The following is a 16,130-nucleotide window of genomic DNA, read 5'->3' as shown; positions in this document are numbered from 1 at the left end:
AGAAGGAAGAGTGAGATAATTAGTGGTAAACAGAGAATAAATTCTCTCTCAGTAATGTACTTGACATTAATGCTGATGATAATTCACCTGACTTACAGAATATTCACTTTAAGAGAGAAGAGAGCCTGAAATAACTAGCAGAAAATAGTGGAGTCATGATAGTCCTGATAACAATATAAAATTAAAACGAGAAACTAACATGATAGGTCCAAGGCCTTTTAGGAACTTGATATTTTTCTGCTAGATTCACATTCTCATAGCTTCATGGTCTTTTTCTTCTAACAAACTTATCAGCTGAGAGAAGCTGTTTTTCAGCACATCCATGCTATCCAGTGAGCAGGGCTGCAGAATCTAGCATTTTCCTCGTGCAAGTGGTTCAAGTTCAAAATATCTTTTGATCTCTTGCACTGAGCGTGCTGCTGGGTTGTCTTGATGATTGGCCAATATTAAAAAGGATAAAGTGCATAACTGTGGGTGCTGAGGAGCTGAGTACAGTTCATTTCTAGCAGTTTCTAAATCATCCTTTGAAGAAGCACTAATATGAATATTACCCCTTAAGATCCTTGGTAGTAGCAACTCCAATATTTCTCGGATATTATCAGCTCCTCCAAGTTCTTTTACATTCAAGATGGCATTCTGGATGGGACTGCCTTATACTAAAACCTGTGGTTGACATGACATTCTCAGGGTTTTCACTGCACAGCTTTGCCAGCAGACTGGTCTTGCCAGAACCTGTGAGGCCTGTGCTTACCAGGTCATACTCTGGTCTTGAAGGGGGTGATCCCTTGCAGGAAAGTGCTCTAAAACACAGATAATCCATCTATAGAAACACCTCAGTTAGCCGGAGATCAGACATCCGGCAACCTAAAGCACCCGGGACAGCTCTGAACCCGGAAAAAAAGCCTGTCATTTTTTTGAAATAGGCTTCCTAGTGTGTTGTTCGTGCCTTATTTGAAAAAGTAAAAGTGAAGAGTGAGGAAGAAACTGGCTCGGCAGAGTGAGCTTGGTCTGAGTAAAAGAGGAAAAAGCAAGATAAAATACTCTGGAGAAAGCAGGGTGGGCTACCCTAAGGAAAGCCATGATAGCCTGATTTTTTTTTTTTTGTAGAAAAAGTTTCATGGTTTTGCTAGTGTAGATTTGTAAATCTGTTAACATACTTTTCTTCTGGGAAAAAAGATGAAAGAGTGACAGATTTGACTTTTTATTTTTTTGTTACCAGGGAACAAACTCCGGTCCTTGCGCAAAACCACTGAGCTAAATCCCCGGCCCCAGATTTGACTTTTCTAGACCTTTATAAGTTTAGCCATTTTTTCAGAGGAGGTAAAGTTCTTCAAGATAAGATCTGTAGTGTTTTATTAATGCTCACTTTTTTTCCCCTTGGTTTCATTTTTGTGTGGTATTGGGGATTGAACTTAGAGCTTTAGCCCTGAGCTACGTTCTTAGCCCTTTCCACATTTTTTAATTTTTTAGATAGAGTTTCACTAAGTTGCTAAGTTGCCCAGGCTGGTCGTGAACTTCCAGTCCTTCTGTCTCAGCTCCCAGAGTTCTGGGATTACAGGCGTGTGCTAACATGCTCAGAGCTTATTGCCCCACACTAAAATGTGCATTGGTTATTGGACAGAAACATTGGACTGAATATGCTTACTTAGGGTGGCTCAATATTTGTTTTTCTCTTAAAAGATAAGACACTTAGAAATATTAATACTTAAATTACTTCTCATTCATGAGATTGAATACTTGTATTGAGTTATATAAAACCTTAACACTAATAGGATTTTTTGTGTATTTTTTTTTGTAGTTGGTAGATAAACTTAATACCAATACTGAAATGGAAGAAGTAATGCATGATTACAACATGGTAAGAAAATTTATAAATGTAAGCAATAGATCTTTATAAAATCATATCCTCCAAAATAAAGCATTTATATCTAGAAATAGTTTATAAAACCTAATGGACCTTAGAGATGGGTAAGTACTCTGATCCTGGTATAGTTGAATTCTTAGTTGATCTTTTAAAATTTTTTCTCTCTTGATTGTCTCTCCTATGTGGACACTACAGTATCTACAAAGCCCTCTAAACTGGTTTTACTTGCATTGAACATTAGAAAATTCCATCTACATATTTGCTCCTATATCTACTACACTAGTTAGCAATATTTCCGGTTAATTTTTGTACAAATGAAGCTAGTACTCAATGGAGATAAATGCTACTGGTTCACTGTTTTTATAACAAAGAGAAAAAAATGAATAGATACAATGCCAGACATGATCTTAACCTTTGAATGGTAAATGAGAATTTGTGTTCCATGTTCTCAGATTATTTGGTAGAAAACAATAAACTGCTAATATATAGCTTATTTGGATTAAAACATTTGGAGAAAAAAATATTATGTCTTAACTTACATAGCTTATAGTTTATTTACATAATTAGAGACTATCTGTGAAAATGTAGAATTTATAAAATGACTTTTCTAAATCTGGAGTTCTCAAACCTTGATAATTTAATTATTATTGTTAGAACATAGGAGAATTCACAAATTAAACAATGTCTTTTAAGGCCAGAATAAAAATTAAAAAGATTTTTATGTGTTTTGTTAGCTATTTAGAGTCAACTAGGAATACTCAGGTAAATCCTGAATGCTTTATGATTAAAACTTATGTTGGGTGTAAATTCAACATACTGCCAGTAATTATTTATTGAACACTCAAGAAATTCTTGAAACGTTACTTATTTAAGTTTACATTTGATTGTCTGATAGATCACTAAAGAACAATGAATATTTTTGGTATGAGATTATGATGCTTGTTAAAAAGACTTTTAAATCTAGTGGTTTTTGATAAATGAAATAATTACTGTACATTTTTATAGAACTTCGCATGTAGAATTAGATGAGATCAGGTGTGTTCAGGGTGGTATGGCTGTAGACTACATGTAGAATTAGGATTATTGTACTCATTTAATTCATAACCAGAATAACCTTTAAAGAAAGAGTTTGACTTAATGGTTACTTTTTAATCACTAACTTTGATGTTAACTCTTTATTTAGCTTAAAGCTCAAAATGATCGAGAAACACAAAGTATGGATGTCATATTTACTGAAAGACAAGCGTAAGTTAAACCCATTTAAAAATCAAACAGATTTATAAGTGAATTTTATTATAGATATTTACAATAGATATTTACTGTTTGTACCTGTTATTTTACTATACCACTAAATAGCTACATTTTATATACATAAAATTACTTTGTAGATTATATGAATAGGGTTTCTGCTTCTGCACACTTAAGGTGGGTAAAAATGTCTTTATAATTACTATTTGCAAATTTTTTTTCTGGTGCTGGAGATCGAACTCAGGATCTTGCGCTTGCGAGGCAGGTGGTGGCACTTACTATTTACAATTTTAACCTAGGCCTTTAACTAATTTGAATTATGATACTACAGCACTGATCTAATGAAAGACACTATATTAGTCACTTTACTATCACTGAAACAAAATATCTGACATCTGCATCTGAAAGGAGAGATTTATTTTTTATTTTTATGAATAAATTTTTATTAGTACATGTTTGAAGTACATGATGATTACATTCATGATGTGGAGTTGGTACTTGTACGTAAGGCAACTTAATTCCTTCCCATTTTCAAAAGATCTGTCTCTGTTTCTTATTATCTCTTTTATTTTGCTCCTTAATTTACTTATAGTTTGGGATTCTCATTAAATAGAAACCATGTGTGTTTCTGATTCATTTTACTTAACATTATGGTCTCAAGGTATATCCTTTTTTTAACCAATGACTCAAGCGTATACTTCTTTATGGCAGAATAGTGCTCCATTGTGTATAAATGCCACAATTTCTTTTATCTATTCATCTGTGGATGGACATAGAGGCCACTTATTTAGCTATTAAGGGTTGTTTTGCTATAAACACAAGTGTGCATATATTATTGAAATATCATGTCTTTAACTCCATTGGGATGATACCTAGTGTGGGAATAGCTTAGTGAAATGGAATTTCTATTTTTAGTTTTTTGAAGCATCTCCATACTGATTTCCATAGTGGTGGTACTAATTTACATTCCCACCAACAATATAAAAAGACACCTTTTCCACCGCAGCCTTGCTAGCATTTGTTATTATTTAATTTATTGATTATAGGCATTATTTCTGGAGTAAGATGGAATCTCAGTGTTGTTTTAATTTGTATTTCTACTACTACTGAGCTGCAACCCAGCCTTTTAACTTGCATTTCTTAATGGCCAGAGATGTTGGACATTTTTTCATGTATTTGTCAGCCGATGGTGGTTCTTCTGAGACGTGTCTATTCATTACAGTTGCTCATTTAAAAAAAATATAAACAGACAGTATCCACATAGTTTATTTCTCACAGTTCTCTTGACAAAGGAACATTATTCAAGAACATAGTGTATACAAAGATAAGAAGAAACATACAAAATGTTTTAAATGATGCACAACACAACCCAGCATTATAGAAGAATGCATGTGAACTCTTGTTCACTGCACAGACTAAATTTAATCACTTGTTTACATAGGAATGAAAGAACCATCTTTCATGGATTTTGTTCAGATTACAAAAGAGAGAAATATGATTTTTATATTAGAGTTGCTCATATTTTAGTTGGTTTGTTTATTTTGGGGGTTCCAATTTTTTGAGTTCTTTATATAGTTTAGGTGTTAGTCCTCTGTCTAAAGAGCAGCCGGCAAAAATTTTTTTCCATTCTGTAGGTTGCCTCTTCACTTTGCTTTTTTTTTTCTTCTGTGGATAATGTTTTAATTTTTTTATTTTGGACACTGGGTCTTGCTGTGTAGTTCAGGCTGGCCTTGAACTCGCTGTGTGGCCCAGGCTGGCCTCGAACTAATAGCAATCCTCCTGCCTCAGCCACCACATCATGTGCTGGGATTGCAGGGTCACCATACCCTGCACAAAACTTTCTAATTTAATATAATCTCAAGTGTTGATTCTTACGTTAGCTCTTGTGCAAATTGGGTTCTGTTAAGAAACTCTTTGCCTACACCTATGTCTATTAAGAGTTTTATCTATTTTATTGCCTATCAGAATGTTTCCGTTTTAATGTTTAGATCTTTGGCCTATTTGATTTTAGTTTAGTACACGGTAAGAAATATGTAATTTGAAATCTAGGATTGTGATGCCACCTGCTTTGCTCTTGTTGTTCAGCATTGCTTTTGTTATTCTGGGTTTCTTCTGGTTTCATATGAATTTTAGAATTCTTTTTTCTAGTTCTGTCAGGAATGCTGTTGGTATTTTGATTAGGATTGCATTAAATCTGTAGAACAGTTTTGGAAGTATGACCATTTTGACAGTATTGGTTCTGCTTGTGCAGGAACAGGGGATTTATTTTTTTCATTTTCTGATATCCTCTTCAATTTCCTTTCTCAGAGTACTATACTGTAGTTTTTGTTGTAGAAGTCTTTTCCTTTCTTGGTTAGTTTAACTCCTAAATATTTAATTTTTCTTGAAGTTATTGTGAACAGTATTAAGTACACTTAATTTCCCCATATATGGAAGGTAAAAATTAAATATTTTGCTTTAGTTTTTTAATGTTCCTGTTTCCATCAGTAAGTTCTTAAAATTATGTTTGCAGCTAATTGATTACAAAAGAATTAGCAAATAATTCACTTTATATGGTGGATTGGTCAGGTTTCCTGTTGCTAGGACAAGATATTCAACACCCACAACTTCAAGGAAGAGAAGTTTAATTTGGCTCACAGTTTTAGAGGTTTTAGTCCGTGGTTGTCTGGCTCCAAGGTAGAAACATGGCAGGAGGATGTGGTAGAGCAAAGCTGCTCAGTTCATGGCAGCCAGGAAGCTGAGCATGCAGGAAAAGCGCCTTGGAGAGATATACCCTCCAAAGGCACACATGCAGTGGCCACCTCCTCCAACTGGACACTCAGTGACCCATCTCCTAACAGCACATTAGACTATTAGACATCAGTAGATTAATCCACTGATTGGTATAGTCCCTTAATCCTGTCAAGTTATAATTTCAATGAGTTGCCACAGGTAGATCCTTTCTATTACAGTCTGGGGCTGGTGTTTTCCAGAGTATATTATTTGGATTATTGCACTGTGAGCTTTTAGTAGGTGTACTTCTAAGAAAGGGTTTTGTTATGAAGAAAGTTTGGAAAATTTTTAATTCTTTGCTCTTGAGTAATCAGAGAAGAGTTTAGTTTAGTAAAGTCTCAGATTAGTCCTAAAGTGAAGAATCTTGTTTTACTTTGTTTAAACCCAGTGTTTCCTGTAGTAATTTGATCACATACCTTTTTATTTTCATATAAATACTTCCAAATATCTCACTGTAAATTAGTGCTCTAGAAAGCAATTTTGGAAACATTCTTATATGTATTGGATCCCAAACAGCTGTCCATGGACCACTTAAAGATTCTTCAGCCTCAATACAGGCCTATCTGAATAGTAGTTTCCCAGGGAGGCAGAAAAATGCATTAAAAAAACCCCCCAAATTCATAAATGTGATGCCCACTTTGGAAACCACCATGATAATAAATTGTGGCAATTGTGCATTATGGTGACAGCTTTTCTTTATGACTGTGATCAGTAGTAATGATTAGTCCTTATGTCTGAACACTGTGACTGTGTTTTAAATTGCTACTAAATTTTGAGGAAATTTTGTTTTGCTATTTAGGAACTTTTAAAAATATTTTCCTAATCCATGAAATCACACTGTGAGCATGAAATCAGTTGTAGGCTGTAGTTGAAGCTATCATTCTTCCTCACCTTGATTCATGATATAAACCTTTATTTCTTCACTGATTGGAACTTTAGTACAATTTAATACATATTATATAAAAATGTTAATATGAAAATCTATTCATATTAGTGAATAATTTAGGCCTTCTATATACTAGTTTTATGGTGTCTTGAATAATGCTGATAATAGTAATGCTAGTATTGTACATTAAGTATGTAACTGTTAGCTAATATTAATGTCAGGTACTGCATTTGGACCTGCTTGCTGAATACAATAAGGAAAACCTAATTTTTGATCTTCATAGATATTGTACTAATTAATACATAGTTTGGTATGTTGTGTTTCAAAATCTTCATGTCTAAGCTGTGAGTGGAGTGATTGTATTTTTTGAGAAGTCAAACATTGAAAAATTAATTTTCTTCACATAATTCATGGGTATCTATATATTTATCTTCAATAAACCCATCATCATCTACCACAAATGAATGTAACTTTTCAAATATTACTGTAGTATCTTCAGAGTTTGCATCTGGTATTTGTGAAAGAGAACTTGAATTTCCAGTAAAACCATCTTCATAGGCTTCAGCTTCATGCTCTTCTAGGCGATGGTGGTTGTAGCTGAGTAGAAGATTGTACCATGTTGGGCATTTGATAGCAATAAAGATAAGGAGTGAAGTCAACAGTACAGTAACAACAACACCAACAAGAAAAACCCAACTTTTTCCAAGAGATTCATGTTCTTGAATGAAAGAAAAAAGATTTTGTTAACTTGACAAAAATAAAATAATGATAATTGTGTGTTCTCCTACTGTCCAGTACTAGTATCAGAAATGAGCATATATTATAGTTTTCTTTAGCCAAAAGAAATTTGGTGAAAGAATAGCTTTTTCTCAAATAACTACAGGTTGAACATCCTTAACCTTAAAATGCAAAATGCACTGAAATCTGAAACATTTTAAGCACAAACATGATTCCACAAGTAGGAAATTCTACATGTGACTTCATGTGCCAAGTCACATGCAAAACCCAGGTGAACTAAAAATACTGTAAAATTATATTCAGGCTATATGTATAAGGTTTTAATGAAACATAAATTAATTTTGTATTTAGACTTTATTCCCATCCCATTATGTATATGCAAATATTCCAGAACCCCCCACAAAATGCAAAATCTGGAGCACTTCTGGTTCCCAGTATTTCAGATAAGGGATAGTCAACTTGTACTTGTCTTTGTAGATTTTGTTACTCACATGAGACCATTACTGATTTTTACTTGTAAGAATTAGGACTTGACTAAAAGTGAAGACTCAGAGAAGTTAAATAATGCACAGTGGCATTTGGGGGGATAACTAACAGCCTCAGCTGGAATCTTAGTATTTTGTAAATTTTTTGTTGAGATGAAGAATTATTCTTTTGCATAGTTGATAGAAATTCAAATAGAGAAAGATAAAGAGAATTAAGTTTACTTAATATACCTTCAATAATGTTAATATCCAAAACAAGTATATTACCTGAATTTCTTGTTAAGTTGCGTAAAGAGATGTTAAAAGTTGAATTGTTAATGGCCTGAAAATTACTATAAAGATCTTCAGATATAGGTAAAGTAAATTTTGAATGGCATTCAGCAGTGTAGGGTACTGTTTTGATACTGTAGCACTTCAGGATTTCTGGGTAATTACACATGGTGATGTTCTCATTTTCTAGTGAATAAGAAGGAATAAATTAAGATATGGAGAATCAGAATAGTTTAACAGTTATAAATATTTTTATCTAGAATTTTTGACTTTTTTTTTCGGTGGTACTAAGGATTGAACCCAGGGTCACACATGCTAGGCAACTGCTCCACTACTGAGCTGTATCTCAAATCTTTTTAAATTTTTACTTTGAGACAGAGTGGTGCTAAGTTACCCAGCATGGCATAAATACAGTATCTGTTTACTGGTTAGTTTGTCTGTGTTAGTGAAGGTTTTAAGATTAAGATTATAATTACATTTGGGATATGAAGCAGACCATGGTTTTTAGCTAACAAAGTAAGGCACCTGGCTTTATTTACTCCATGACAAGATGTCCTAAGAAAATATATATATATATATATATATATATATATATATATATATATAAAAGAAAAACATCTTATGTATTGACTCTTCAAACTTAATACATGAGATGACAGTATCATCTCTTATTTATATGTATATATATATAAATTACACATATATATACATATAAATTATCTGTTTTTAAAAAAATTATCTGTTTTTTTCTGGGGGTGGTAAAGGAAGTATTTATTCAGCAAATAGTTTTTAGTGTTTCTTCCTGGTTTTTTGTTTTTGTTTTTTTAAAACAGGAACAGTTTCCTTTTTATTTTTAAAAATTTTTTGTGGGCCTGGATCTCAAACCCAAGGCACTATGCTACTAGGCAAACACTCTTTACCACCAGGCTCCACCCCCCCAGCCCATGTTTCCATTTTATAAAAAAATGAAATGAGAAAAAAAAATGAAATGAGATTTTTCTGGAGCAGATCAGCAAAAGTTAATTACATTTTAGTTTTGATGAATTTAAATTATGATAGCTTACCTAGTATCACATTTGATGTGTTCAACCAGTTCTGCAAATTGAATAGGTTGCAAGAGCAGTTCCATGGATTTCCATATAAAATTATTATTTCCAGATGAAAGAGTTGTGGTCCTTCAAAGTAGTGTAACAAATTTCCTTGCAGATTCAGAAGTTTCAGGTTGTTTAGAGGCACAAACATGTCAGGATCCAGTTGTGATATTTTGTTTTGGCAGAGATGTAACTGTTTTAGCTTATTTAAGCCTACAAATGCATCCTGATGAATTACATTAATGGAGTTTCTACAGATATTTAAGATTTCTAGATTGGAGAGGTTACTGAAACTATTACTATGTAAGATAATGATGTTATTCTTAGTCAAATAGAGCTCAGTGAGTAAAAAATACATCTGGAGCACCCTTGTGTCTGTAATAGTCAGAGTAATTTGGTTATAACTGAGATCAAGGATAGTAACATTGTCATTGATATCCTCTGGAATTAAAGAATAATTCTTTTCCGTGAAATTACATTTGACTTCCTAAAAAAGAAGAAAAAGAAGAAGAAGAAAAAAGAAATGCATTCACCAGGAAAAATAAGAATTTTTCAAAATTTCATAACCAAACACTTGGATATTGGAAGTAAATAATTCCAGAAAAAAATCTATCTAATCTTTTGATGTTATAGTGTGAAAAAGGTGGAGCAGATGTTTTTCTGTATTGGGATGAAATACTTAAGAATAAAGAAATTCTGATATGATCAAACAAGGCAGTTCTAGTTGTTATACAGGTGTCTCTCAACCATTATGATTACAGAAAGAATATTGATATATTCCTATTTATATATAGAAATATAAATGTCAAGTTAAATATAAATTCTGCTAACTTATTTAATATTCTAGTGTGCAAAGTAGTCATTTTGGGGGAAATTATTTTAAAATGTGTACATTTTAATGCCTCATGCTGTTAATTGAAAACTAATACTCAATTCAAGTTCTTTTAGCAGCTCAAAATTTGGTGTTTTTGTTTTGTTTTGTTTGTGGTACTAGGGAATGAGGCCAGGTTCATTTTTATTTTTTATTTTGAGTCTGGGTCTTGCTAAATCACTGAATTGCTGAGGCTAGACTCTTAAACTTGCAGTCTTTCTTGCCTCAGCCTCCCAGAGTGCTGAGACATGAGCCACCATGTATTGCTCGGTTTGGTATTTTAGATAACCTTTTTTTTTTTGAGACAGTATCTTATGGCTTTGATCTCAAAGTGATCCTCCAGTCTCAGCACTCCCAAGTGCTAGGATTACAGGTGTGTGCCACCATGCCTGGCATCAGTTTGATTGATTTTTTATTTTGAGTTTTTTGGTTTTTTGAGACAGGCTCTCGATATGTGTAGTTCAGGCTGCCCTTGAACTCACTGTGTAGCCCAGGTAGGTCTCAAACTTGTGGTGATCCACCTGTCTCAGCCTTCTGAGTCCTGGGATCACAGACATGTGCCACCACGCCTGGCTTTAGTTTGGTATTTTAAAAAGAAGTATTTGTTTTATACCAGAAATTGAGCCATGATTAAATTTGGTGAAAGAAATGGTTCTTTTTTTTGTATTGGGATTGAACTCAGGACCTTGCACTTGCCAGGGAGACGTGGCCCAGTGATCTACATCCCCGGTCCTAAATAGTTCTTGACAGTAACAATAATTTCCCTCATAAATAAGTGATTTTAAAAAATGTTTCTCATATTTTAAACTCTGGTTTTTATGTCTTAGAACTAACTACTGACTTTATGGTAAAAATTTGGAGATTTCTTCTTTAATCAACATTCTTTTTTTGGCAGTATTGAGGATTGAACTAGGGTCTTAAGCATACTAGGTGAGTACTGTAGCACTGCACTACATCCCCAGCCTTTTTATTTTTTCTTTTGAAATAGAGTTTTACTGATTGCTCAAGCTGGTCTGGAACTTGGCGTCTTCCTACCTCAGCTTCCCCAATAGCTGCCATCACACTGTGCTTTTTTTTTTTTTGGTTTATTTTTGAGACAGGATCTAGCTGTGTAGTTCAGGCTGTCCTTGACCTCACTATGTAGTCCGGGCTGGCCTCGAACTTGTGGCAATCCTTCAGCCTCAGCCTCCCAAGTGCTGGGATTACAGGTGTGCACCTCCACACTCAGCTCACAGGGTGCTTCTTTTAATCAACTCATGAAAAAAACAAAAAACAAAGACTGCCTTTGTCAAATTAGGATCTGGCTCAGAGATCTAGTCAATTTTGGTAGTTTGTATTTTCTTTCTTTGTTTTGTTTTTTGCCTTTGAATATTTAAATACAGCAGATGTACAGAAAGTGTACCTTTGAAAACATTTTGACTACCTTCCCTGTAAAAACTTACAGTTTTAGAAGTCTGGCTTTTGTTTGATAATAATAGCATGGAGAAGGGCCAAAGCAAGATCACGATGCTTGTGATTTTCATATCGCAGGCCTGATAGAAAAGAGAGTATTTTCATCTCAGTGGAAGACTAAAACTTTAGAGATTATTGAAGACATATTGATTTCCTTTTTCCCTTTAAAATCTAGTTTTTCTTAAAATGTGAAACAAGTACAGTATACTGCCTTTCACTGTCACTGCACTCTAATCTTAACAAAGTAGAAAGACCCTGTGGAGAACCATTCAGTATTTTCTGTGGTGTTTCATTAATTCCAGATCTGTTGAAAGGAACTTTAAAGCAAACTGGTCGTACCTTTAAAAGTTTTAATATATGTGCCCAAAGAAAGTTCATAAGAATATGTATTTATATATGCATATTAAGTATATGTTTATATTACTCCTTTTTGACTTTTCAATTTTAGGTGTTATTTATTGGTACCCATTGACAATGGTAGGAGATAAATATCTTTAGCTTTCTCTCAAACACTCGTAGTTTAATTTCCAATATATTGGACATTCATTTCTTAACATAGTTATTTGTAAATTTGGTTATGATAAACAGTCAATGTTTATATTATCAGAAATATATTTAAGCCATCAGTGACTGAGCCATGTAACAGAATTACTTTTTCTATTGCTGTGCATTTTTTTCTAAATTAATTTGGCCTTTTCATGTGCTTCTGGGTTTTTTTTCCATGAATTTATGGCTATACTTTACCATAGCAAAACACTTGATAGTTAATACATAGTAAGTCCTTAATCTGTTTCACCTGCTTAAAAAAGTCTGTTCTATAGCCTGCTCCTATTCTCTAATTTAGAAAAGCCAGCCAATAGGCCTCCTTTCTACACAGTTGTTGACTTCTGCCTTCATTATAGGTATTCTTTTTTCCTTTTTCCTAGATTTCTATTTTTTAGAATCCTGTTTTGGTTTATTGCCATCCTTTAATGGAGTAGCTAGGAAATAAATTTTCAAAATGTTGATGGCTTTGTTCCATTGTCTTTTTCATTGCTGTGTCATTCTCACTCTTTATCCTTTAATGAAAAATCTATAATCAATATTCTGAAAAGTCTAAAATCAGTATTCTGAAATTTCATACTCCTGTGTGTTTGTGAGAGTGTTTTCATCAGTTAAACTGGATACTTTGTTGGCCCTTTTAATCTGAAAGCTGTGTTCCCTCAGTTATGGGAATTTTTCTTTTCTTTTAAAACTCATTTCTCTTTGCAGAGCTGCTTTAACTGGGTATTGGACTGGAATGACTTTTTTAAGTCTGTTTTTTCTCCCATTTCATCTCTGTCTTTGCTCTGGTGTCTGAAAGACATCTTTATCTTCAAACTCCTAAAGATTTCTTATTACTGTCATTTTTAACCCTAAGACATCTTTTTTTTTTTCTAAATATTTTCTTTGTAGAATCCGGTTGCATGAACCTATTGTTTTCTTATTTTTGTGTTTGTTGTCTTTTTTCTTGAACTCCTATCCTCATCTCTATCCCTACCCTTATCCATAAATGTTATGATCTTTAGATCTTTTGACTCTTCTCATCTCCTGCCTAAAGAGTTAAGGCCCAGTTGCCAGCTTTCTGAGAATAACTGGTGCAGAGGGTGTGTAAGCTTAATCTCAGCAGTGCCCCTGTACTCACTCACTTGTGCCTGTTGCCCAGATTCGCTCTGTATTTTTTTCTCTCTACAAGGAAAAAAGAAAATCCTCTAATCTCCTATTGAGGCGAGGAATATTAACTGGCTAGGCACAGGCAGGGAGGAATGAACCCCTCCTCCATTTCCAGAATACCTCATGCTGACAATGCAGGAACTCTAAATGGTCCAGAAATTGTCAGCATGATAACATTTGATTATAGGTGTGTACCACCACGCCAGGCAAACAAGACCTAACAAATTTAGGTCTTTTTTTTTTTGGTCTGGGGATAAAACTTGGGTCCTTGTGCTTGTAAGGGTGCCTCCTAGACTTTTAAAAGCAACTTGGATATACGTTATAGTAGAGTCCCCATTAGAGCCACAGATAAATTTAAACTTATCACTTATTCCAAACCATTGTCCATAAAAGAGAGATGACTAAAGCATTTACAAATGGTAGTTTAGCTGTGTTTAATGATCTCTAGGAATAATTGCACAGCCTCTTTAATGGCTGTTTCTGTTACTTCTCTGTGGTGTGGTGATGTTCTTACCTATTCCCCTGGTGGGATACAGAGGTGAGTAAGGAAGGGTTAGGGAGAAGTGTTATTGTAGATAAATAGAAATGGTTAAAGGAAGCAAATAAGCTATAGAGAAAATTAACTGGATTTAAGTAAGAATTGATTGTAGAATAGAAACAGGTAAGGAAGAAAATGGAGATGAGGTAAGACTGAGCCTACTTGGAAACAGAGGACAATCTTGTATTTATTGTCTTTATCTATTTAATAATACTTCTTTTCTCCAGTATGCTAAAAGAAATAAAATTATAAGGATTAGAAAATGAATCTTAGTTTTTTCTTTCCTCTTGATAAATTTTAGAGTTAAAAGCTCAGAGTTCTGTACAAGAAAGTATTCATGAAGTCTAAAGCATTATAGGGTTTGATTCACATGGTCCATGGTCTTTTCTCACATGTTTGTGTAACTTTTGACAGGGGAAAGGTTGAGAAAGAACATGAACATTGACCATCATGATGCTGAATTAATCCTTAGACAAAAGCACTTGCTGGCATTACCAGCAAGAAATCATAAATCTTAAAGAAATCATACTGGCAGCGTAGTAAATTATACAATGTGTGGAAATTGTCCAGGAGTTAATTTACCCTTTCAAAAAGTTGATTTAAAAAGAAGATAATCACTTTGCTTTTTTCTCTTTTTAGATTTTTTCTTAACTTGCAGTTTATTTTGAAATAATGTTTTAAGTTTTAATGATTACTTAGGAACTAATAAAAATAGAGAACATGTGAGAATATCCATTTCTTTTAGTTATTTTGTAAAATTAAGAGACCTTTTACATAGCCTGCCGGGTAATTACAAATTAAAAAAAAAACTACACCAAAACAAATGATAGACATTTGAAAAAAGAAGTCATGTTCTTAATGAAGTTTCAAGTACAACCTTAGGTTATTTACTTTATATTATGAGTATTATATGCAGTGAAGTGAAAAAGGTACAATTATTTTGCTTTATATTTTTATATAGAGATAGATAAATAAAATCAATATGTAATTTTGTCCTTAAGTATTTTAGATATTTATGCCAAGATTTAGTGTATTTGAAGTAAGATGTAAATGATTAACAGCTTCATTCCCGTTCATAACTACTTCATAGTTTTTTTTTTAATTTAAAAACTTACTGTAATGAAATGTTTCATGGGGAAAAAAAAACAAAGTTAAAGATAATCATTATCACTAACTTCAAGTGTTTTCAATGATGGAAGTGGTTCTTTTCATCTTGCTAATTTGTTTTGAGGTTAAAAAGCCACTTGAAAATGCTCTATGATTAACATATTTCATAACAAAAATATTTCATAAATTTGATTTGTTAGGTGAAATCTTTTATTCCTGCCTGAAAACCAGTTTCTTTATATTACATTATAACTTTACTTGTGAAAGATTCTTTGGCCATATCCCAGATTTATGTTATTTCTGACTTCAATCATGTTCTGTCATTTCATTTAAGGCAAAGATTATTGTATAGACTTAACAAACTAATTTTTTTAAAATTCAGCAACAGCCACAAAATCTATGAATATATAGGAACTCACCTGAACTTTTTCCTTTTATCTGTGCAATTGGTGTGCTAAAGAAATTTATTCTGTTTCTTCAATACTCTAAGAAAAAAAAACTATGTCATATGATGGTATTTCGCTTCGTTTTAACCTTTGTACCCAATGAACAAGTGATTAAGAAAAAAGCTGGACTTCCTTAGCAAAAGATTGACTAGAGGAATAATTTCTTAAAGTAATCTCTGGCTTTTATTTTTAGTGTAACTAGTAAGGTGTTTTGCTTAATTTCTGTGTTTTTAAATTATTTTTCAAAAATTTATCAAAATATTAACAATTTTATTTTGTGATAATGTATATAGTATATAGTATTGAGAATGTATACTTTAAAAAGATATATTGTTTCTAATGTGTGTTCTAAAGGTATTTTGTATTTTGAAAGATTCAAATTGAAAAGGTACCTCTAAGTTTTGTATTCCATTGACTTATTTAACTTTGTTTACTCATTTTTATGACACCTTCCTTAGTTGTTTTACTACCATGTTGTAACAGGAGCAAAGGGCTCAAAGTGTCTGTGCTGTAATTGCCCCTCTGTAGAATGGAGTTCTGTACATTAGTTCCCATGTGACTACAGTAGACATGGTAGGAAGAAACACTGATGATGGCGAACATTCATAACATTTAGAATAAATTAGTTCTAAAAGATTAACTCCTTTAGGCTTTAGTATTCTTAATTCAT

General features: G+C 33.0%; 2 protein-coding genes and 1 pseudogene across 6 annotated transcripts in view; 1 reads left to right on the top strand and 2 right to left on the bottom strand.

Annotated features, from left to right (window-relative positions):
* The window catches only part of Ift74 (intraflagellar transport 74), a 117,463-nt gene that overhangs the window by 14,282 nt on the left and 87,051 nt on the right, over nt 1-16,130 (top strand). For all 4 annotated transcript variants that reach the window (XM_021252935.2, XM_021252937.2, XM_087183818.1 and 1 more), the window contains 2 exons: nt 1,799-1,858; nt 3,048-3,109. In XM_021252935.2, the coding sequence (XP_021108594.2) occupies nt 1,799-1,858; nt 3,048-3,109 (122 nt within the window). The remainder of the gene's footprint in view (nt 1-1,798; nt 1,859-3,047; nt 3,110-16,130) is intronic.
* On the bottom strand, nt 132-1,027 carry LOC101709788 (ADP-ribosylation factor-like protein 15 pseudogene; annotated as a pseudogene).
* Nucleotides 4,361-15,553, bottom strand: Lrrc19 (leucine rich repeat containing 19). 2 transcript variants are annotated; one of them, XM_004838366.4, is made up of 5 exons: nt 15,434-15,553; nt 11,668-11,757; nt 9,328-9,841; nt 8,261-8,449; nt 4,361-7,488 (listed from the first exon to the last, which is right to left on the bottom strand). In XM_004838366.4, the coding sequence occupies exons 2-5, from the start codon at nt 11,746-11,748 to the stop codon at nt 7,160-7,162; spliced, it is 1,113 nt and encodes a 370-aa protein (XP_004838423.1). In that variant the 5' UTR covers nt 11,749-11,757; nt 15,434-15,553; the 3' UTR covers nt 4,361-7,159. The 2 variants fall into 2 exon arrangements, with proteins under 2 accessions (XP_004838423.1, XP_087039945.1); XM_087183819.1 differs by lacking the exon at nt 11,668-11,757 and having other exon boundaries at nt 4,760-7,488; nt 15,434-15,520.

This window comes from Heterocephalus glaber, unplaced genomic scaffold, assembly GCF_053883595.1.
Source record: "Heterocephalus glaber isolate CG9 unplaced genomic scaffold, H.glaber_assembly_v1.0 deba00001481, whole genome shotgun sequence".
Taxonomy (NCBI): domain Eukaryota; kingdom Metazoa; phylum Chordata; class Mammalia; order Rodentia; family Bathyergidae; genus Heterocephalus; species Heterocephalus glaber.
Note: the sequence above shows the minus strand (reverse complement) of the source record. Positions and strands in the feature narration are given on the sequence as shown.